Source organism: Physella acuta, unplaced genomic scaffold (assembly GCF_028476545.2).
Source record: "Physella acuta isolate Inbredline_101_S28 unplaced genomic scaffold, ASM2847654v3 ptg000883l, whole genome shotgun sequence".
Classification (NCBI taxonomy): domain Eukaryota; kingdom Metazoa; phylum Mollusca; class Gastropoda; family Physidae; genus Physella; species Physella acuta.
The window spans coordinates 223,156-248,187 of NW_026732400.1; the positions used below are offsets into that span (position 1 = coordinate 223,156).

At 31.7% G+C, this 25,032-nt stretch overlaps 3 protein-coding genes across 6 annotated transcripts; 1 reads left to right on the plus strand and 2 right to left on the minus strand.

Moving 5' to 3' along the window:
- Positions 1–961: 961 nt before the first annotated feature.
- Positions 962–6,319, minus strand: LOC131952645 (DNA-directed RNA polymerase II subunit RPB7). Its single transcript, XM_059315405.1, has 8 exons — positions 6,245–6,319; positions 3,764–3,873; positions 2,925–3,084; positions 2,511–2,561; positions 2,272–2,337; positions 1,707–1,778; positions 1,351–1,384; positions 962–1,187 (listed from the first exon to the last, which is right to left on the minus strand). The coding sequence occupies exons 1-8, from the start codon at positions 6,254–6,256 to the stop codon at positions 1,180–1,182; spliced, it is 513 nt and encodes a 170-aa protein (XP_059171388.1). The 5' UTR covers positions 6,257–6,319; the 3' UTR covers positions 962–1,179.
- Positions 6,320–6,614: 295 nt separating this feature from the next.
- LOC131952648 (uncharacterized) lies at positions 6,615–14,623 on the plus strand. Of its 4 annotated transcripts, none has more exons than XM_059315408.1 (14): positions 6,615–6,634; positions 8,992–9,182; positions 9,337–9,479; positions 9,677–9,761; positions 9,962–10,100; positions 10,282–10,325; positions 10,453–10,720; positions 10,887–10,963; positions 11,096–11,164; positions 11,300–11,651; positions 11,807–11,891; positions 12,209–12,352; positions 12,863–12,952; positions 13,388–14,623. In XM_059315408.1, the coding sequence occupies exons 2-14, from the start codon at positions 9,000–9,002 to the stop codon at positions 13,449–13,451; spliced, it is 1,743 nt and encodes a 580-aa protein (XP_059171391.1). In that variant the 5' UTR covers positions 6,615–6,634; positions 8,992–8,999; the 3' UTR covers positions 13,452–14,623. The 4 variants fall into 4 exon arrangements, with proteins under 4 accessions (XP_059171391.1, XP_059171394.1, XP_059171392.1 ...); XM_059315411.1 differs by having other exon boundaries at positions 10,890–10,963; XM_059315409.1 differs by having other exon boundaries at positions 6,617–6,646.
- Positions 14,624–15,412: 789 nt separating this feature from the next.
- LOC131952650 (zinc finger protein 830) lies at positions 15,413–21,730 on the minus strand. The gene is made up of 9 exons (XM_059315412.1): positions 21,604–21,730; positions 20,075–20,174; positions 19,139–19,253; positions 18,638–18,656; positions 18,100–18,293; positions 17,674–17,783; positions 17,477–17,554; positions 16,223–16,299; positions 15,413–16,088 (listed from the first exon to the last, which is right to left on the minus strand). Exons 1-9 carry the CDS (start codon positions 21,711–21,713, stop codon positions 15,935–15,937), a joined length of 957 nt encoding a protein of 318 aa, XP_059171395.1. The 5' UTR covers positions 21,714–21,730; the 3' UTR covers positions 15,413–15,934.
- Between the last annotated feature and the right edge of the window lie 3,302 nt (positions 21,731–25,032).

Consider the following 25,032-nt stretch of genomic DNA (forward strand, 5'->3'; position numbering starts at 1 on the left):
TATTTAAAGTGGACTGATCTCTCAAAAAGCATTTTGTTGAAACGAAACCAAGTATGTACAGTGAAGATAAGTGCTGTTTATTGGCAAGTGTGGGTGTTAACAAAAGTTACTGGGTTTCTATACTTGACGATATATAAGCTTATGGCAGAGGTTCCCAACCCTGTGCACGCGGGCGAAATGGCGCCCGCTGAACGATTGGTATGTGCCTGCCTCTCACTATTCCACAGAGACAGAATTTATTTCATAAACATTATTTTAAAATATTATTTATTTTTTATTCATTTGTTAGTTTTAATTGTTTTTTTTTTTTTTTGACTGCCTAGGTTTATTAATTATGTTTGATACTTGTCCCAACTTGTCACTATTTACGTTTTGAAAATACTTAAATACATTTCTCTGTGTGCATGCAATTTGAAAAAAATGCCAAATAATTTTATTATTTTGAAACATTTTTGTTTATTATTTATTAATACATTATGACTATAAGAAAATTATGGGAAAATGACAAGTTATGGAAGGAGTTTGTCGATTTAAAATAGGTGGTGCCCGCCACCCTACCGATATTTTAGAATGTGCTCTAGAATAAAAAAAGGTTGGAAACCCCTGGCTTATGGTTCCCCTAGACTAGATAACACTATCATCAAGTTCTTTTAAGTACCAAAGGATTTTTGCATGGCAAAAAATTTGCATACCATATCCTGCTAAATTACTGAGTATAAAACATTGTTAACTGTATTGATGTGTACTTTACAAACTGCAGCCATTTGAAAGTGAATGCCCACAAAAAATTTTTTTTTTGCTTTCCTCAACTATAACAAGCTATCACTAATCATCTAGTATGACCATTATAGACTTACAAACATTTCAACATAAGAGTCTAAAGCAAGGCACAGCATAAGCTGAAGATAAATCACAGTCACTCCAGAAATAAAACCTAAAGTATCATTAACTACAAAAAATTAAATTAGAATATTTTAATCAAAACAACACATATCAGGAAATATATACAATTTCATGAACGGAGATGAATCAAAACAATTTTGTTTATTGACAAAATAAAAGTATAACAAAGTGTGGAGGTGACAACATACAAATGGTGGGAACCTGTCAGTGCTTGACATTCAGATACTGCATACACTCATACATACACATGTACACACACGCTGTAAACTGGTGACATCAAAGACCTGTAGAATACACACACAAAAATATCTGAATTGTTTTGGTGAGTTCAAAAGTTAATTTTAAAAAGTACAAAAGTTTGAGGTAAGTAGTCAATTCATGGCATGGCTATATAACAAAGAATTTTCAGTAACAGTTTTCTAAATCAGCTAAGCGAAAGTAACTCACCTAAATAATCATCCATAAGAGTCCCGATCGCAAACTGTCAACAAAAACAATTATAATTATACAAACTTAACAACGCAAAAATAAAGAATATAACAGTTATTGTCTTAAGAATAAGTTAGATATGAAATATGGCATTTAAAAAAAAAAAATTTTTTTTAATTAAAATTAGTGGATAAGGGGAAACAACCAAGAAAAATAAATAAATGTGAGTTTTAGCAGATTGTCTAACTTGATAAAAGAGAATAAAAAAAATAACTTGGTAAGATTTACAAAATACTCTTTATTTTGCATCTTTTAGTAAATACATCCACTGAGATCATATCAAAGCACAGTTAAGATTTTAGAAAATGACTCACTATATCCTTAGCATCAACTCTAGTGCCCACAATTTTTAACCTGATTTCATCTTCCTCTTGTATTACCATGTCCTTTAAAACAAAAAAAATTGTATTTAATATTTTGTAACATATAATTATCAAATAACAGTTTTGAACTTCAAATGATCTCTAACTTTATCCATGAAGTAACAGAAAATTTAGCACAGCATTATTTGTATAGTATGACACAAAAATATAGCAGTTTAAACATTGTATATTTGCCAAATGCTAAGGATATAAGACACAGGGTTGTCAATAAATGACATCAGAAACCTGTGACAGGATAAATAATCTTAAAGAGTTTGCCAAATGTTAAGTGGCATTATTATTTTTTTTTATTTCAGTGCTAAGATGAAGAAGAACGCTGGCCACCTCAATTTATGTTAGTGTGAGGAGTTTTATATAACTGTGAGCTTATTTTAGATGAAGGTTTTGTATTTTGGTAACAGCTGTTCCCGGGAAGGTGGTAAAATTCAGCTTAAAATGTTTGATTGCAATTAGGATGGCCCAGCTCTATGATAATTTAGATGGTGGCTACTCTTACCTCATCTTTAGTTTTGTAGCACGGGGGATTTGAACTTGGGTCAAACTCCATATCTGCTGGTATAGACTAAAAACAAAAAGGTAATGTGAATTTATATTCAATACATTATCTAATTAACACAGTTTTTAAATTATCTCATAATAAAAGTTGAAGAATTACAAAACTTAGAAAAGTAAGAAAGATTTAGAAATAACTAGTATGCAAATGGTTTTATTAAAATTGATTTTTAAAGAACTTACATGTCTTGATATAAAACAAGAGAGAGGGCCAATCTCTGTGAACAAGCCCACCTACAACAAGATATACAAATAATAATTGCATTTAAATAAGTATATGTATAGACTTAATATTCATTTTATTGAAACAGTTTTTACAAAGAAAAACATTTAAACAACATGTAATCTTAGATAGTTAAATGTTGTTTTTTTTTAAATTATTACTAGAACAAAGCTTAATGCCTAACAATTTAACAGTATTAACAAAGCTTAAAACAAATGTGTTTTTGCCGTATGATGTAGCCTACTTTACAGAAATACATTAACTTAATCTATAGTACTTTTCATATCTTCAAGAAACAATGTCTTTTGGTCAATTAGAAATAAGAGTTAGTCTAGCCAGTTATGAAAACCAAATGTTTAAACCAGACTGTCTACCTTATTGACTTGTGTTACCACAGCATCCAAGACCTCCCCCTTAAATGGTCTGAAAACTATAGCTTTGTATTTCACAGGATAAACAACAAAACCTCTGCCAGGCTGAATCAAACCAGCTCCAATGTTGTCAATGGTTGTCACAGCGATGACAAAACCATACCTAATTGAACACATTGCATAACATACATTGAAAATAAATTTAAGTGGCTCTCAATCCTTTATTTCATTCTGTAATTGGTGACATTTTTATTACATACCTTATGAGCAGTACTTCAATATACACTCACAAGATTATAGAATAATGGATATTATGTTTAGACTGAATAAAATGCATAGAAAAATTATTGCAATACACTCGAAACCTCATGTGATCTCATTCTGATCAAGTCGTGTTTGGAGAATGTGGCATTATCCACAGTAAGTAAAGAATCCATTGGGCAGATGAAGTAGTGTTCATATGTATCTTGACCTCGGCATATGAAGGGAAGGTATGCTCAGTACTTTGCCCAGTCACCTTTACTTTCCCTAACATGAGTTAGGTACCCATCAGAGCTGGGTGGACTCAGGATCTACTGACTTGGATCTAGATTCGAACTCAAGACTCTTGCGTTTGCAGCTAAGCACTCTAAGCTTAGGCCACGCTGTCCCATCTTCTCTTAATAGCTGATCCATTATTCTTTGCATTATAGACTGGTGTAAGCACTAAACATATGGATTAAATATTTAAATTTATCTAAGTTAAATAAGTAATATTAAACATAATCCTATATCAAACATTATTTTATTACATAATTAAAGGCAATCAAAAGCAACATATCATTGAAGTATTTCATACTTACTTTCCTGTGCAAGTCCCCTCTACTTCTGTGAAAAGTTTTTGTTTGACAGTGGTCAACAGATTTGGTCCAAAATAACGTGGATGTAGTAATATGTCATGTTCAAGTGACACCTATTAAAAAAAAGCAAAAAATAAAATGAAAATAGCTGGAAAATATTTAGATATTTGATAAATAGGTGAGAATTTTTTTTTGCAAAGTGTTTTTCTTATTCAAATTAGGTGACCAGGTTTTTTGAAAGTTGCATTTTAATATTGTTATTTAAACATAGCTTTTACTACATAGAACCAAAGGAGGTTGATTTGCAAATTAATAAAAGTATTAAAAGATTTTAATGAACACATAATTTTTTATTGTGTATTGATTAATGCACTTTATTTATCAGCATAATGTTAACCATGTTTACAATTTATCTCATAATTGTATCTTCCTACATCAAAACATATTTCAAAAATGTCACACAAATTAAATCAAATTTTTTTCAATGAAAAATGAATAATTTAAAAATAAGTTATTACACGCACAAATTTGACAATACTGAACCTAAATTTTAAAAGCATGCATATTTCACAACACAAGTGTTTAAATTTATGTATTCAATAGAGGTCTAGGTCCTACAGGCTATTAATAGTACATCAACACTCCAAATCTAAAAATTGAAAATAAAAATAATAAGGATTATTTTTTTTTAAATCACCATATAATTAATATAAAAATTAAAATGATATATTCTTGTAAAGCTCACTTGGATGACAACAAAGTAGCTTTCTAGCTCAACTAGTTTTTTTAACAGATTTTTTTGTGAGAGGCGGAATCCTTTCTTTACATTCTTTACATAATCTGCATTTGATGTAGCTGAGACATTGCAAATGCAAGGATTCGTGTAGAAAGGATAATAGGGTCAGTTAGACAAAAATACAAAATTCTAAGTGACACTATGCTATTGGACTATTTGAATAAAAGGACAATCCTTTAATAGACGATACAGTGACAACTTGTTGTGCATTGATAAATCTATATCAATCAATTGTGCATCTCAATTAATTAAAATTAAAATGTTTAATTAAAATGTTTAGTTATTTTTGAAAAACAATAAAATGTGGCATAATTTTAACTTCTTTCAGATTTCCTGGTTGCATCTGTTGGAAACATCGCTAGTCTTCATTTATTACGGGAAAAGTTTTAGGCCTAATTCAATTGTTTAAAAACAGGTAACAAGGAAACATTTTTGTATTTTAAAAAACATAATTCCTCCTCAAAATGTGAAATAATTATTAAAATGTAAGGAGTCACCTGTTTTTCACATTACAAGTCGCGGGCGATTTTACGTACCCAAAACGATAGATTACCCAGGGGTCTCCAAACTTTTCAGACCGAGGGCCGCATCGACTATCAAATATCAGTTCGGGGGGCCTGAGTTTCTTCAAGGCATATTTTCTGTGTTATGGAGCCCCCCCCCCCCCCCCGAAAAATGTCTAAAATATATACAAATTTCAAGTGCCCCCCCCCCCCTCCCAGAGAAAACAATCTGAAAGAAACACTGTCGGGGGGCCGACAACACACTCGAGGTTCAAGTTTGCTCTCAAATTATTCTTCACGTATTCTATATCTATGGTTGAGCCCATATGACCTTATTAAATTCGCCATCTTCACCACAGGATGCAGTACACTGCTAATGTCCATATATTTAGCACTCAAAGCTTGCTGATGAATAATAGAGAGCAGGAGCATTGTTTGTAGAATATGTTTCTCATTCGCTTGTCCAACCAAGCCTTTCTTTATGCCACTAATGTACTTTTCCCCATCAACAGTCAGGTAACTGAGGTTAGTCCAGTCCAAGTTATAATCAACAAATTTTGTCTTTAACTCATTGAATATGTCCTCTCCGGTAACAGTGCCATACATATTATGTAGGGAAGCCAGCTCTTGTGTTATGTTCATGTCTTCAACCACACCCATAATGAACAACACAAGCAGTTGATAGGTGAAACAGCTGTCCAGCGACTCATCCATTGCAATTTTTAAAAATAGTGAAGCGTGCTTGCAGTTTTCGCTATTTGAGTCACGATGTTTTCACCAATGTCTGAAACACGGTGGGCAAAGGTATTTGCACCCAAAGCTAGCTATAATATTTTGAAATTGTTTTGAATTTTCTGAGCAAAGTTCATCAGCCATCTCTAACAGAAATTTTTTCCTTGGACAAAAAGATTCCGCGGGCCGGATGAGAGGACCTTGCGGGCCCGGCCCGCGGGCCGTAGTTTGGAGACCCCTGGATTACCCGATTTTACGTAGGGGGCCTACCCAAAACGATAGCAGATTTAACTTAACACATCCGCGAAGGGTTTTTTTAGTGTGTGAAGTTACAATATTAATAATCAATTATACTTATAATTCAATTGATATAAAACAATTTAGACGGCAGATGCTTTTTTCTTTTAATTACTTAAATAAATTGATATTCTAGATCTAATTGTAAAAACTTACGTGATAAAACATTGTGCGCTGGTTGTTTACTTTTCAAAACCGGAAACGGCTTTGTTTACCCCTTATTGCTTGAAGATCTCTACATTTAAAAAAAAAAAAACCGATAAGCTCCCCTTGAACAATATGCCAAAATGTACATTTATTTCAGCTAATTTTTAATTATAAATTACGAAAAAGTACAAGATTGCTTAAAACGTATCCATGACTTTTCATATAAAATGTTAGTAAATTAATTTTCAACTATTAAATTTATTGAAATCTCTATCGTTATATAAATACGCATCAAAGCGCAATACCAATGCAAATAATTCCAGAAATATTTAAAGGCTTGGCCTTATTTATTATTTAAACTAGATCTAGGAAGCGTGTTGTAAGTAAAGCGCGCTAAAGGTTGAAAAAAACGTAGCCCAACTTTATTTTATGATTTAGACTAAATTAATTTAATAAGACTAGATTCTAGATCTCTTAGATTGTATGGAGGAACTGTAAATATATGCAATTCGTAATTTTTACAACAGACAACACAAAGGCATTTCTTTTCAGGCCACGTCAACAAATTGATTCTGAGTACAGGGTAGATTTTGTATTATAAGAAACAAAAATAAGATTCTTGTTCTAAATTAAGAACTGGTCACATGACTCCATACAATTAAAATTATTCCATGAGCATAGGCCTAGATTAGTAACACTAACAGTCGGAGACAAACCCACGTGGGAATACATAGATCTAGATCTAGATTCTAAAAATAATTTAACTATCATCTCTCTAGATCTAGATCGTGACTAGATCTAGGTATTACCGACCATTATTACTCAAGTCTTTTAATAAACTTAAAACATTGTAAAACTAAAGGTAGACTTAAAATTAAAGACTAGACTATTGAGTCTAAGTCTAGATTCTAGATTTCTAGACAAGATTCTACTTTCTACATTAGTACATACTAATCTAGATCTAGACTACTACTAGAATCTACTAACTACTACAAGATCTAGATCTACTAGAATCTAGAACTAGAATTACTAGATTCTAGATCTACATAAAATTAATAACCCTGCCTAGCCTATGGCCCAGGCTAGGACATTTAGGGTCAAGAACCTAGATCTAGATTTAAAAGTAAATTGACCAAGGACTAGAGTGTAGATCTAGATCTGGTAATCCCTTAGTTTAGCGTCGGAAATTATCGGGTAATGTTTGTTGAGTCTCGGTAACTAGAGTTACGGTAAATCATGGTTTATTTGATCATTGAAATATAAATAAATTGAAAGTCGATTGTAGTAAATTAATGTTTTAATTTTTTAAGTTTAATCGACAAAAGGAAACAAGAATAAATATAATAGTAGATTTAAATTAGTAGATCTAAAAAAAAAAACATATTATTAATATAAATATAAATAATGAAGTCAAATGTTAATGTAGGCTGATAATTTAATGTTTTTTGCTTGCAGCGGATTTGGTACCATTAATTAATTAGATCTAGAATCTAGATCTAGCTAGATGTCTAGCTGCTAGGCCAAGTAAAAAAAATCTAGATTACGAAAATTGTAAAAATGATTACTAAATGTAAAAATGATTACGAAAATAAATCTATCTAAATTTTAAACATTCTGTATAAAAATAAAAGATGACACCAAATAAAGTATGGTTTACAGTACTTCCGGTGAATTCCGGAAGTGTGTGACAGACTTTGGCATTGTTTTACTGTTTTTTACTGCTATACGATTCCGGAATAATAACCGACGCTAAACTAAGGGATTACCCTAGATCTAATGTAATCTTGAAATGCTCATGGCTGAGTCATGACATAATCAAGATTAAATCTTGATTATGTCATGACTCAGCCATGAGCATTGTTATTTTTAACTTTACAATTTATTCAATGTTAATGTTACTGAATTTCATTTTCAAATTGAAGTTTGTGGATTCTAAGACTAGATTCTAGATCTAGGAGAGATTCTAATTAATCTGATTTAAATTACTGACTTAAGCAACAAATATAATATATATTTTATCTTTGAAAGTTAAATTCATAAATTGACCTAACCTAGATCTAGATCCAAATACTTCAAATAGATTTGAAACCAACAGGTTATGAATTATGATTAGATCTAGATCTATATCTATTTTTCAAAAAGATCATGCTCCATAGAAAATAGAAAGTAACTTTGTCTATAAAGCTATTTATAAGTTGCCTATAATAGTAGCCCTCAGTGGTGTCGCTAGGTCGGGTGTCACCAGGTTCTGTATCACTTCATTTTGTCACACCCCCGCCCCACACACACACCAAAGGAAAAATATACATATATATTTGTGTGTGTGTATGTATTGTTGAGATGGTCAATGTGTTCTTATACTTATTTGACTTTTTAACGCTAATTATTCATTAACTGAACTGGCAAAAAGCATTTTTCTTTATATTTATTGCAATTTTCGTCTTGGTGTCACCCCCCTAAATGGTATCACCTGGTGCTCTCCGCACCCCCACCTCGCAACGCTTTGGTAGCCCTATTTCATATACTGTATTTGTAGACATCATTTGAACATAGCTAGTTGTTTATCAAATGTATTTATCAGCTATAGCTCAAGTTAGAGTTACTTATGTATAGATTTAACAGTTATCCTACAGCAATGCAAATGTGTATCATACTTATAGTAATTTAAGTAAGTATGACTTCATTAATTAGGATCTGGATCTATTTTAGCTAAACCAATAACATACAATGTTGATTTTTTTTTTTTTTTTTTGCAGTGTTATAGATGGCAGCAAATACCAATGCTTGTATTAAGATGGAAGTTAGTGAAGATCAGCCAACTGAGATGCACAATGAACATTCAACACAAGAAGATAGAGAGGATGTTTTTACACAGACAGAAACTTATACAGTTCACAAACCAATTCAACAAGAAATGTCTTCTGAGATATCAGAAATGATACTTGAGGCATGCTTTATTTATCATCAGTTATTAAGTTTAATAAAGCAGTGTTATTAACTAAACCAGTTTCAATCTGTATAGGCTAAATATGTTCTAAGTTGACTTTTTTTCTATTTCTTTAAAAATGTAATTTCATATTTACTTTATCCTCAACTGTTAGAACTCTGCAGCTGAAGCTATGACATACTTTGAGTCACAACTCCTGTCATCCCCTTCAAGTAAAAAAAAGACCAACTATTATCACAAGGATAAAACACCTAACACTGTTAAAATGCTCAAAGAAAAGCATAGAGAAAATGAGCGGTAACTTTTATTATAATTGGACTACCAATAAGGTAGTCTAATTATCACCATGATAAATTATGATATTGTGTTTATAAAATGTATTAATATCAATTACTATTTATCAGCGAAGAACTTAATTATAAAAAAAACATTGTCTGCATTTTAGTGAATGTTGAGTTTAAAGCTTTTTGTTCTCCTTTTGCTTATTCTATTAGCCTAAGGCACCATTCATTGAACCAGCACCTACGATTAATATGTAAAGGCGTTCCAGGTTCTGCTGAAGATGGAAAGGAAACGAAGGTCAATCCTTAAGATTATTGCTTTGTTAAAGAAGTATTAGTTTCTGTACTTTAAAGCCTTGTGAACACTTGCCTTGATAGCAGCTTTGATTGCTTAAAACTAATTTGCATTTTTATTAAGTAAAGAATTTTATTTTTATTGATGTTCAGTTATATACATTAGTTTTCCTTTGGACTTAAATTTTAAAAAAAAAACAACAGGTGGTCATGATGCAGAGAATAATCAGTTATGTTGCTTACCTGGAAAACACAATTAAATATATGAGTTCACAATTAAACGTTTGTCCTGATCCTTCCTGGCTGAAACTAACCTCCAGTATCAAAGATATAGAGAAATCAGGTAGGTTTGTTAAATTAAATGTTTTAAAATATATAATCACACTAACATGTTGCAAAGTTTTAGTATAACAATTTTAATTTTCTGAAACCCCTTTGTATAAATAATGTCTTCAGTAGTTAGGTAGATTCAAGAATAGTCTATATCTTTATCAACTTTTAAAAAAGTATTGTTTTTTTTACAGGTACATGGAGAAGAGAATTTTATGCAATTAGTTCTGATGACAGCGTATGTACCTTTGAAGCATTATATCAAAAACTAATTTGAAATAAGCTACAGATATTTGTTTTAGAACCATGATTTTTTTTATAGTATATGGCCAAAATTAATGTTAGGTTGTTTTTTTTTTTGGCAGGAAGACAGTGAAATATTTGCCAGCAATATCTCTTGCAGACTTAAATTGTCTTCTCCTACTGTTGATTCAACCACTGATTCAATGCCCAGTAACAAGCCAAGCCACAAATCCCCTACCCTAAAGATAGAAAATTTCCTTCAAGAATCTCAAGACTCCACCTGCCCTTCATCTAGCCTTTACCAAGATACAGATGAAGATCAGAGCAATAATGCTAGTGGTTGTCCAGGTTGGGTAGTTCCTGCAGAGGAAGTTATAATTGAAGAGTCAGGTATTATTTGATTTTGTAATTTTAGTCAACGTTCCTGCATTTAAAATTGGCTGTGTTTGGGGCAAATTGTAGGTATAAATATTAACAACAAAAAAAAAAAAACAACACAAGGCTATTTAACTAAAATGTTTAATTTTATTAAAAAAAAAACTTTTTTTTCCTACAGCAGATAACTTTGATCAGCTGTTGGGTAATAATGATTATGATCATACCATTTTTGAACTGCCATCCTCAACCTTTGAAGTAAGTGAAGCATGATTATATGACTGAAACTAAATACTAATAAATACAGTTGTAATATACAACAAATTTAATTCTATTAACTATTAATATAATTTAATATGTAATGAAAAGGTATTAAAATATTTTCCTTAGAGCAAATATATGGAAACACCAGATGAAGTAGAGTGGCTTGGCAGCCCAGACAATTGTGTCTTCTATGAGGTAATCCAAGTAGTTTGATTAATTTTAAAATTTGTGTGAGAAGCAAGCATTAACTGTAGTAAATGAAAATTTTAACTAAACCAATCACACAAATATGAACATTGATTGAAAGGCTGGATATTTTTATTCTAAAAGGGTAAGCCAGAAAACCAATTTGGCATCAGATGTGACCCAAACTTTCAGGATGAACAGCTGTCTGATATGTCCCACACCATAATAGTCTCACCCAACCAGGTGCTGCCACAGACAACTATCAAATTTGAAAGTGACATTGATGCAATGTCCAGAATTTCATTTGACAAATGTGTTGGGAGCTATCATCGTATGGAGAATACTCATAATCAGTTGGATGTGCAGCTGGTACCACGTTGTAACAAGCGCAAGCAGTCTAGCCCAAGAAGAGTCCCACTGTTTAATATAACTAACTGGACTGATATTGATCTGAAGATGGATGTGGAAGAATACAACCATGCTGAAGAAAAAACTGGTATGTTATCTTTTAGCCTGATGAACTGGTCAAGTAATAAACAATCTAACCTAATGTGTGTATATTTATCACTCATAACATATTTAATACAAAATCTTGAACATAGTGTTTTTTCACATTCTAAATGAAAATGACTTTCTACTGTTTTATTTAAGATACTGAGAGTAAAAGAGTCAGTATTGGTGTGCTGTCTGAACTTCAGAGTGACATTAAAAAAGAATGTACAGAAACTGACCAAGTGTAAGATTTCTTTATCAACAATTGATGTCACTAAGACATACTGATAGACCATCATTATATTTATCTGCTTCTTTATTTGTTATTCAAATATTATAATACCAGTTGGCTATATTGGTATTAAAAATGTCTTTGACAAAATACTGAACATCATCAAATTTTAATATGGGTGAAAAGTAAAGAATATTCAGTTAATCATTATCCAGCTACATTTGTTAGAAAAATCCACTAAATATGGGGGGGGGGGGGGGGGGGGTATAATTGTAAAAATGTTTTACCAGTTTATATTGATTTTTTAAAATGCTGCTAATTATTTTCAGACCAGAGATAGAACTAGCTAGGGAATGTGAAAAGGTTGTTAAAGAGGCCAGCATAGAAGTCACATCTAAACTAGATCTCAGAAAGTCATCTTGGATGAATGGATTTATGATGTACAGCCGTATCCATAGGAAAAGATTTATTAAGTAAGCTTTTTCAGAGTATATTACTTTTATCAGTAAGAGCTTTCTTTGTGGCATTGCTACACAATCAATCCAATAAATGTGATTAGCTTTGTTTGAAGCATTGCTTCACAATCAGTCCGATCAATGTGTTTAGCTTTTTTTGTTGTTATGCTTCACTATCAATGAGCTTTTTTTGTGGCATTGCTACCCAATCCCTCTCAGCTTTCTTTGTTATGCTACATAATCAATGGGCTTTCTTGTGGCATGGCTACACAATCTTTCTGAGCTTTCATTGCTCTTGTGCTACACAATTAATGGGCTTTTTGTGGCATTGCTACTACATCCCTCTCAGCTTTCTTTGTGTTACTCATGTTTCTACAAAATCTATGTGAGTTCTCTTTGTTGTTGGGCTACACAATCACTGAGTTGTGTTTAGAGTAACAACACAATTTATTGAGTCTATATAATAGTTCACATGTCCTAGTATTCAAGAAAAGAGTTAATTATTTTCTATTTGTGTTGTAAAACTAGAGAGAACCCAGGTCTTCAAGCTTCATCAATTAGTAAAATGATGGGCCATACTTGGAGGCACATGACACCAGGCCAGCAACAGCCTTATAGGTGAGCTTTTATTTTTCAAGACAGTATAACAGTATGGCAATAATTTTAATCATTTATTTAATATGATTTCTTTATTTAAACCAGCAACCCAATAGCACTGTAATGAAAAGCAAAGGCATAATGAAAACAGTTAACAGGTTCTATGACATGAAACTTTTCCCATGGTGTGTTGAAAGATTTTACTTTCACTGCACAGTTACCATGTTGTCATTATCTGCTTTGTTTAGTGTTATCAAATTATTTGACTAATGAAAAGTGACGAAATGTTTTCTTAAAGCTGTAACTACACTATTTGGAAAAAAAATTGTATTGAATTGTTTTGTTGTAAAATGCAATATTTGTCTAGATTTTTTTGGTCACATATAAAAAAAAAATCTAATTTTATTTAATGAATTCAAGATTAAACAAATATAAACTTAATTATTTTACTTCCAGAGACCAAGCTAAGATTTGTTCCCAAGAACTACAAAAGATGCTAGATGAAAGTTACCATCCTTGATTAATATCAGTATTTAAGTATATTTTGTGTTCATACAAATAGTCAATGAAATAGTGGTGCACCTGTTACTATAGAAACAAAGGTAAATTAAGCCAGATGCACACGTCAAGTTATCCTACTATGTGATGTTATTAAAAACTTTTCTTAAAAAAATCAGTAATAAATTGATGTATATAAAAATGAAATTTGAATACCAGTGACCAGCTATAAAATAGAGGAATATGCCATAAATATTTATGATTATGATCTAAAAGTTAAATCTAGGAGAATACACAAGACTAAACCTTAGCAAGCTGTGATATTATGCTACCTAAAAAAAAATTAGATTGTATTCTCATGGTATTTCTAAATGATTGAGTGTTTAGTTTCCAGAAACAAACAACTATTGAGAAACTAATTGGTTTAACTTGAGCAAAAACTAGTGTTAAACATGTAGCCATCACTTCTGAATCTTAATTGTATTGGTAATTAAAAAAAAACTATTAGGTCACAAAATTTAGAAAAACTTACAAAGTATGCAATTGTGAAAAGATTTGAATGTATTGTAAGTTCCACATCCTTTTTGTATACTGAATTCTATCTTGCATTTTAATAAGTTTCTAGAATAGTTTTTCTACCATGTAAATTCATTTTGAGTTATTGTAAATTTTGCTAAAATTGTAAATGTGTAAGGTGATGCAATTTTTTTAAAATTTCATATAAAATCTTAATGCCAAACTTTGACTACTAAATATATACTTTACTGTACAAAGATTTTGTACAGCTTTGGTCAATTTTCCACACTGTTCACAATGTGTGGTAGCAGTTTTTAATTACATGTAGTCCAAGTTAACGGTCACTCATGGAATAATCCATTGTTCTAAGTTATCTTTGGAAAACATTAGTGAGCAAAAAAATCAAATTGTGGTAAGATTGCTTTTAAATGCTGTCTTATTTTTTTTACGCTTAAGGGTTCTGTAAATTTTTTCACGAATTACCCAGTTATTAAAAAGAGCATGAATATTATTAACACACATCAACAACACATCTGTTTATTCAGTGCTGATTAACCAAGATTGTAGACATAAGATGTTTTGTGTTATACTTTGCTAATCCTATACATAACATATTTTTGAATAATCAAAATTTTTGTAGTCAAAGTAAAGTTGTAAAATGTTAACAGTTGCACAGAACCCTTGTTTTTTTTTTTTTTAGATAACAATAAATATTTGAATTTTGATAATTTGTTGCTTGTTTTGTAAGCTGTTGCAGAAAAAAAGGATTTGAAAAATATGAAGTTCGTTCTCTAACTCAAGGTTTGATAATAACTGTCAAACTGGATGTTTGACAACACCAATGTCTAACATAGCAGGCTCATCAATGCTTTTGAGCCAGGCAAAAACATGAACCAAATAGAGGGTATCTCACAGTCATGTTGCCAACAACTAGAATTATGGTTCCACCAGGCACATACTTCCTGCCCTAGTGCATCACAACTAGTGCATTGGATGTGTGGGTGGCTCTGTCATGGGACAAACTATAATCTCACCTCACTAGCCAAATCACATGGCTCAAGTCAGCTGATTTTTAGTTCAAATCTTACTTTAATAGATACGTAGAAGCAGAGTAAAAGAGTGGGCATGTGTGGTTGGATGATAGTGTGTGCAACTGCTAACCCAAGGGTCTTTAGTTAGGATCCCAGCCCTTATGGGTACCTGATGTAGTGCTGACCATGTCAAGGTCACTGAAACAGCTGGACTCTGCTCGACCATAAGGTTTGAAGGGGGAACTTTTATGAACAATAAACTGAATCCACCCTATAATCAAACAGCTACTTATTACGACACCCAAGGAAAGCATCTTTTCGTGAAAAATCTATGGTTATCAGCTAAATAATAGACAACTTTTTAAAAGAAATATACACTGTACATAACAATCATTAGAATTATATGAACTTTTGAAATATATTACATAAAACAGCAATTGTTTACATCTTTTAATAGCATAACTTATTATTACTTAAAAAAAATAATTATTGCAAGTTTATTTAGTACAAATGTATACAAGAAACTTGAGACTTTCAACCTTCTTGCAAACTAGATTCATTCATAAAATTGCCAAATTTAATAACAGGCATGTAATACATAAACTGTACATAACCATATACAAATAATTAGAAACACACATTTTTGTACAATACATAGCCAAACATAACCATGTAAAGTGACAATTAGTGTGCAAACTTAACCATCAACTTACACTTTACATTGATAAATTTGTCCACTTAATATTATACTCTGTGAGGACCAAGTGCACCTAGTTCAGTCGGTCATTGAAAGAAATAAGCCAAGCTTACACTTACTGCATTATTAAACAGCTTACAACCATACTATTTACTGATCAATAGTAATATTTTTAGTTATTCTAGATCTAGTATTGATGGTAAGTTGACTTTGAGAGAGAAGATAAAACCAAAGCTAGCAGTGACACCATGTAACATGTGATCAATGACTTTTCACCCTCCAGTCCAGAATTTGGTCCAACTCATCTTCATCAACCTCATCATCACTATCTGTTTTCTTTGCTCCATCATTCTTGGAACTTTTTAGTATTATTTCTTTTTTCACATGCAAGTTTTCAACTTCTTGCCACCGCAAACTTGATATAAAAAACATAAAAAAATGAAAACCAATAATATCCACAAAAATTATACAGTATTTTAAAAGTATGTATATAAGTTTATAAAAAACTGTAAATTAAAGTTTAAAAATAGAATGAGGTTATACACTTACATTTGGTCATCTATCTCATCAATTTTTCTGACAATATTCACTTGTTCATCTTCTTCTTCTATAATAACTTCAGACACCTGAAAGTAATGAAATAAATATGATGTAGATCTTTGGTCAAAACATGAGTGTAGGCCTACTTATTTCATCAAATGAAATGGAAGTAATGAAATAAATATGATGCAGATCTTTGGTCAAAACATGAGTGTACTTATTTCATCAAATGAACTGGAAGTAATGAAATAAATATGATGTAGATCTGGTCAAAACATGAGTGTACTTATTTCATCAAATGAACTGGAAATAATGAAATAAATATGATGTAGATCTGGTCAAAACATGAGTGTACTTATTTCATCAAATGAACTGGAAGTAATGAAATAAATATGATGTAGATCTTTGGTCAAAACAAGAGTGTACTTATTTCATCAAATGAACTGGAAGCCTTTGTCAGAATGACACAGAAAAAAAGCCTGACAGTAGAGAAAACATTGGTTGATTTAGTTTTGACATTGAAGAATTTGTGTGAATACACTCTGAAGCCCCAAACTGTTCATTGTAAATAAAATATAAAAGAAAAATAAAATTCAGAAAAAAGTAAAAAAAAAAAAAAAAAACAAAAAAAAAAAACTCAGTAATACTAGTAAAAAATTAGCACTATACAAGACTGATTTTGTTCACATCTGATGAAGGGCTATGAGACTTGTCACATCAAAGATTAAAAGGTTCTAGATACAATACTTTGTACATAACACTGGTTAAAATACCTCATAATTTCCACAAGTTTATTTTACTGACTACCTCAAAGAATTTTTATACACCATAGATAGTGGCATCAATGTACATTTTAATATGCTAAAGCAATCCCATTCTTTAAAAGCCAACTCAAAATGAAAGTATGTAATTTTGACACTGTTTATGAGAAGAGTATATTGTGTAAAAATAAAATAAGATGTTAACACAACATAGGCGTTTACAAAGAAAGAAAGAAAAAATACCATAACGCCATTCATTTTTCAAAAGTTTTTAAAACAATACAACCAAGTTGACATTGAGCAAGTTAAAACCTTGTTTATATAATCTTTAACCACACTACAGTGTGCTGATGAAAAGTAGAAATGTCCATTGTACCAGTAATTGTCTTGAATTTGTTATTACTATTTCCATAAACCTCACTGCGGCTGTTTTAGGTTGCTGGGCATGTCAAACTATATACCGCAATGTTATAATCATGGATTTAAAAATTTGATCACTTACATGAGCTTCTTCCTTAATGGCTTTTTGAAACAACTCCCACTCTGCTTCATCTTTATCTTTGTACTCAACATTTCTAACCTGAAATTGTTTTAGGATGTTGAATAGGATAACCATTTTTAAATCAAAGATTTCAACAACTCTCTTATATTTATAAATTCTAGGTACATAAAAAAATCCAAATGAATTATCGAACCTACTTTTGCATCCAACTTTGGGTCATCAAAAAATCCTTCTGGGAGGATTTCTGACATTGTTTTACTGTGGGCTGCCTCTGCTTCTGTTGGTTCCACTTCAGAATCAAAGAAGTCTGAAAAAGTATTTGACTTTTTAAATAGTTCTGTAGGGCAGTACCATTTTTTTTACAACAAATTAAAATTCATAAATAATTCCTGGATGGGAAAGTGATGCATAGAGACAGTAAAAACATGTTAGCTCTACTTCACCTGCACTTTTTACCAATTAGATCAAAACAAGGGTCAGTCAAAAAACTGCATGCCATACATTTTTTCATCACTTTATTACAGAAGAGCTTTTTAAGTAACTTCTTAACTAGAACAACTTCAAAGTCAATAACTAAATAACTATTTTACTGTACAAAATGAAACTAGAACTGATTGTAATACCAGCAGGAAGGCCATTTTCAGAAGAGGATGCTGTGACTGTTTTGGCTGGTGTTTGTTGTGTCGTTGTTTTGTTACTGTTGGTATCCAAGTCATCTTTTTCTTCCTGTTCCTCATCATCATCATCATCTTCAGATGATGATGAATAACCAGCCAAAAATGCTGCTCTTGCTCTTTCTTTCACATCCTCTTGATCACTGGATAATAGTAACAGAAAACATATTTTTATATCACAAATAAGCTGGATAATAGTGACAGAAAACACATTTTTATATCACAAATAAGCTGGATAATAGTAACAGAAAACACATCTTTGTATATGCTGGATTACAATAACAGATAACAAATGTATACATCTCAAATACGGATTATTTAAATTATAGTAATAGAAAACATTTTTATTTATCTCGAACACCTTTTTATATCTCAAATTTTGAAGAAATATTATTTTACAGAATTGTATTTTTTAGGCATGCATGTATCCACTCAATTAATAGTGCCTTGTACAAAAATGTAACAAAAACAGGAAAAATTCACTCACGTCTCTGGTGGCTTCAAACCTAAAGTAATGTAAAAAAAAAAAAAGTGAGGATAATACATAAAATTTAGAATTAAAATATTTGGCTGATCAATTAAAGTTTGTAATTTTTACAATTTAAAAATGTATTCAAATGCAAACTCAAGTTATTAAAATGAACGATATAAACAAATATGCACACCTACATACTAAATACTTAACAACTTAAAACATAAAGAAATATTTCTATTTGCTTCATATTAGACTAATCATGAGTTTTCAGAAATCATGTCTGGATACGTTTGATACGAGTAGTCTAAAATGTGTATCTAGTTTCTGCTACTTTATAAAAAGAATATTTCATAAGTTCCGATGAAAATAAACTACTTGTTTTAACAATTTTACAACCCATAATTTAACTATTCAGAAAAAAAGACTTGTTTGTAACATTTTTATTACCAATAAAATAAAATAACTGTTTTAAAGGTTTTACAATCAGGAATACAGTAATATACGGTAATATACCTGTTTTAACTTTTTTACTATCAGGCTCTTCTGGTTCATCCCCTTTTCTTTTGGCAGATGGCGGCAACAAATGCTCCGGTTTGGCTGGCCCTTGTGTCTTTAGTGCTAAAACTTTCTAGACAAACAATAGACATCTTAATGCTTAAAGTACAATTCAAATTCCTATGTATACATAATTGTTCTTGCAAATCTATTATCATTTATATATCCTGAACTACAGCCAGACATGAACAAAAAGGTCGATAGTAAGTCAAAATAACCAAAAAAATCCCATCATTTGTTATTTTTCTAATATAGCAAAATAAGGCTAACAACTGTAAAGGATAGATAGGCCACTGTATGTTAACAAGATGAGACAACCATCAATGAACAAATTGAATGGGTCATTGTATTCAAGGTTTATACTATATTCTAGCCTAGTCATATCTTGAATTTTTAAATAACGATAATAGAGTAGTGAACCATATTTCTCAGTACAATGTGTTACATGTTGTTCCCTAGATAATTAGGCCTGTTTTTAATTTGATAACATAATTTAATAACATAAAATATTGAGTGATACGTTTTGTTTGTGTATAATGTTAAGGTAATTAATAACTTAAGACTACTGTTGTATTACTTTGTTATCATTGAACTTGTGTGAAAATAAATACTATATTGCATTTATCAATTTGGAATTTTTTTTTGTTTTATCAAAATTAGAATACTTTCTACAGGCCTAAATTTCAATGTTTAAATATTAAGCTTATATATGCCAACATTTTGATTGGTTGCTTTAAAAGACAGTCTGCCTAAGGTAGATCTGCCTTTTATTAAGACATCATTTTATGCTTAAGATTATTGTTAGTATTAAATATTTGCCAGCATTTAATTTCTTGACCTAAAAGAAATATATAATTTTTAAATTATTAATATTTTTGAAAAAAATGTAATTACCTCTTTGTGTTGCTTGCTCAGTATGTGTGCTTGCCAAAGTAAATCATTTTTAATAACATTACTACAAAGCACACAAATTAACTGGTTAAGACTGTTGTATCTGAAAGGTAAAGTACACAATTACCAAAAGTAGTTATTAACAGGAAATAGGCAATAGAGTAACAAAACATAGAATCAGTCCTTGAAAAATCAGACCTACTAAAAACAAAACCCAAACAGCCTCAATATGATACTATATTGCCTGAATTCTTATTAATAATGCTATTTTTTACATATGCATACAGAATTTCAAATTTTTCAAAAACCACCACCAAGAAACCAAAATCTTTTGCTTATTGTGTCTTGCTATTTATCCTTAATATAATTATATTTTTCATTTGCATTTTACCTACACCTGATTGTGTATGGCCTATTTGCGTGGGTTAGACATTGTTTATAACTATTAGGGCAATTCACAGTCATGACTTTTTAAAATAGATTTAATGTAAAAAAAAATTGTGTGGTCAAGAGGACATGTGGGTGACTGCCGTGCCAGAAGGTGCGGGTACGAACCCATCAGATGCCTTATCTTTTACACTGAATTTATGCCCCCTATTATCAAAATTTAATTTTTCCCTGTTGTTCATGTAAGTAAGGGTTACTTTTGTTGATTTTTTGTCAATAGTGATGTGATTTCTTGCATAACTGCAAAAAAAAAACTGTCCCTAAGATTTTTGCTAAGAGAAAAACAATTTGGGAAAAGTGTGATGGAAACTGTGAGTTATAATTTATAGCTGATTAAAAAGGGCATGCTATTTCACCTGATATTTGTTCTAAGCGAATTTTAAATAGTAATTGACAGTTGAATCATTGAATAGCAATGTGAACTACTAACTAAATTGATGCATAATTAATATTATTTATTTAAAAATTACTAGATCTATTAGACTAGTATAGAGATAGATTTAATTAGAGTGCATAATGATCATCTACGACCTACGTAGCCTAAACAGCTAAACTAAACTTAAACCATAGGGCCTAGCTAGGCCTAATATTTTTTTAATGAAAATATAACACAATAAAAAATAGCACTGCTCTCTTAATCTATACCTCACTCCCCAGTCACAATAAATGCATTTGCTATTGTAAGATATTATTCCCAGTCGTATTTAGCATGAAATGATAGCAGACTGGGAACTGAATAGCCATGCATGCTGTTGATTGTTGCCTTGTTGGGGTTATTCCCACTCACAGCTATTTCCAGCCGCTTGGCCTTTTGGTACCTTAAACTTTTCAAATTACAAATATAATGAAATATGATGTTTTGTATGAAGCCTATAATTTATAGATCTAGATCTAGCTGAAATCTAGATCTAGAAGTAGATCTAGCAGTAGGCCTAACTTTTTCCTTTTTTTTTAGGCCCTACAACTTTTATTTTATTTCGTAGATTTTTCTAGAATCTGGTTATAGATCTAGAATCTAGATCTAGTTTAGTTAGAATTAGATGTATTTAAAATAAATGTAATTTTAGAGCTTCAAGCTCGCATACTTTGCTAATGGGTGATCAACTTTAGAAGATGCTTTAACGTGCGACTGTTTTTCTTTCATAAACCTTCTCAAATCGTCTTTTGTTACAACTTTTTTCTTGGGCGCAGCCATTTTGTAAACAATTTGAAATACAGAGCTCTTTGAAGAATCGTCGCCGCTGTAGCGTATTTGGCAATCTTGTTTTTGTTTGTTTGGGTTTGAGTGGGGAGAGGGGGGAGGATTGGGTGACATTATAAATCTCAAACTAATAACATCGTTACTCTATTTAAATTATTGTTTACAACAAATATAATTTTAAACTCGATCCAATTTATCCCTGAATGAATTATGAAAAGGCTCTAAAATTAATTAATGCGGCGGAATGAATTTGATAACTTCTCTATTATGTGTAAATAAAAAAAAAATAAATGCAGTAATAAATAAAACATTAGATCTACTCAATAGAATACTAGTGTATAGATATAATAATCAATCACAATAATTATAATTTGCCTATATTAAATTAAGGGAGAGAACACTATAATTCGTATCACATTTTAATACGATTATTTCCCTTATAATCTTTACAAAGCGAAAAAAAAAATATTTGTTTCGGTTCGCAAAAGTATAAAATAAATTCTATTTGATGTGCTCATAATACACTACCTACAGTCTTCTTTTATTTTTTAAGCAAAGTATATAAAGTTGACTTCCACACACTTATAGTGAATATCAGAATATTAGATGACCAATACGGTACATTGACCAAAGATCACCATTTATTTTTTCATGTTTGAAAACTTCTGTTTTGCTTTGGAGGGGGGGGGGGGGTAACCTATTTGACAAAAAGCTTAAAATCATATACATAAGCTCCTAATCCTAGGGAGGGTAGTGTGGTTCCTGTAATTTTATACTGTATTCAGGATCCAGTTATGCGACACCACAGTAATCCAATCCCCGCAGGGCTGATATACGCAAGATTAAAGGGGCGCTACCCAGTTGATCGTGCGTAAGATTTAGCTAGAGTTACCCTATCCCAAGGTCAACTTGCTTATTCATCCATGCATGAGAAAACAAAACCCCTGGAAAAAGACTCTTCTCATTCTAAAAGACATCAATAGGCTGGAATCTTCTGCTTTATTAAAATACAAATCTTTACCTCTGGCCAGACTACCCATTCATTTGCCGCGGTCTGATAAACAGAAGAGCTCTACTTCATCTGTCCCTTGCTACAATCCGATTTAAACAGATCTTAGCATTAAGTAACAGCGTTTGTTACACACACCCATATTTTTATACATTTTCAATGACAAATGTTTCTAATGTTTATACTACGTAAAGAAACTACATTTAGAAACAAGTTATTATAGAAACTTTTTTACCTGTTTTATTCTTTTCTCAAAAAGTAGGGCCTTGGCCAATATGTCTGTCTTAGGTGCTTTATTCATAATATGAAATTATCATTTTTAAAAAAGTTTTTTATCATTGTTAAAATAACATATATTTTAACATACTTTCTTCACACAACAGACACAAGCAAAACACGGGTTTAAAAAAAAGAAGGGACTTTAAATATGAGGATGGGGATGGGGAGGGGAGGGTGATGCAATTATGTAGTTTTCTTAATGGACGTGACGCATCACTGGAGTTAATGAAGTGAGGAAGTCCTGAGTGGCTGATGAGGATAGCTCACAGAGCCTGTGGTTGATAAGCTCAGCTCCTAGAGCCTGCATACCGTGGCGTTCTTCAAGACATAAGTCTCGTTATTGTAATTAGGGTTAGTTCGTGAAGTTAGCTGTGTAGATAGATCAAAGAAAATTGTTGCTGTTTGATACGTAAAGAATGAAGACTTACGTTTGAAGATGGTCCGGGAGTGGCCATGCTACAGACTTAGGTGGCTCAGGATTGTGGAGCGCCCCTTCGTTGAAAACTATCACTATCCTTTAGTGACGTCGGCAATGGGGGGTTATTATATATATATATATATATATATATATATATATATATATATATATATATATATATATATATATATATATATATATATATGGCCCCAATATATATATGAGATATATGTTCATGTCTACCATATGTTTTAATATAAATACAGTATTGAATAGTGTGTTATAAAAGTAAGAGACAAATTCGTATTTTAATACTAAATATTATGTATTATCCTCACTTTTTTTTTGTATATTACTTTAGGTTTATAGGTTTTATTGAAAAAAAAAGTAATACAGTTGGTCATGATGTTTAAAAAAATTATTGTCAAAGGAAAGCATCTTGTAGTAACCAAAAGGAGAAGCTTCCACTCCAAATGAGTACTTAGTTAACTCCTCATCCATCGTATACCAATCCAGCGCAGTCCATTGATCTAAGTAGTTTAGGTCGTTTCTGTTCATGTGTCGAAACTTAAAGAAAAAACAACTCTAAATTCTCGTTTCAAGTTGTTGTTTTTTTTATCAAAGAGCCGGAGCTTGACGTCTGCTTTCTGACATGAGCATTGCCGTCTTGTCAGGGCTAAGCCTCTCATCTCGCGAGCTAGGCGGTGGAATTTGAGCGTAATCATCTAATTGCTGCTTATTAATTTGGCCGCTGTTCAGCCGTGATGCTAAGCTATACCGACACGAGTGACATAGCGTGTTTGATGGGTCCATGTTTTTTATGGGTCATTGTTTTTTTATGGGCCTATGTTTTTGTGGGAGCCCTGTTTTGGATGGGGGCCATCTTTTTAATTGGGGCCATGTTTTCGTGGCTCCAAGGTTTTCTTAGGGTTATGCTATTGATGGGCTTATTTTTTAGTAGCTAGTTTGTGGCTAGTTTGTGGCTAGTTTTTAAAGTCCTTGTTTTTATAAAGCCATGTTTTTGACGGGGCCTTGTTTCATGGAATCTTGTATGTGGCGATATTGTTAACGTCATAGTGCTATGTTTTTATGTGGCCAAGTTTCGTATATGGCCTTTTTTTTAGTTGGGATCATGTGTTTAAAATTCATGTTTTTTATGGAGCCATGTTTTTGACTGGGTCATGTTTTTGACGGGGCCATGTTTTTGACGGGGCCATGTTTTTGACGGGGCCATGTTTTTGACGGGGCCATGTTTTTGACGGGGCCATGTTTTTTAAGCGGTCATGTTTTTTAAGTGGCCTTGTTTTTTAAGTGGCCATGTTTTTTAAGTGGCCATGTTTTTATGTGGCCATGTTTTTAAGTGGCCATGTTTTTATGTGGCCATGTTTTTATGTGGCCATGTTTTTATGTGGCCATGTTTTTATGTGGCCATGTTTTTATGTGGCCATGTTTTTATGTGGCCATGTTTTTGACGGGGCCATGTTTTTAAACGGCCGTACGTCACCTGCACATGGCCTTCACTGCCGGCGTAGTCTCGGCTCTAGATGGATGAATGCACAGTTGAAGACCATCTCATTAAGTTTTCACATCAATCAACGTCAAATCCC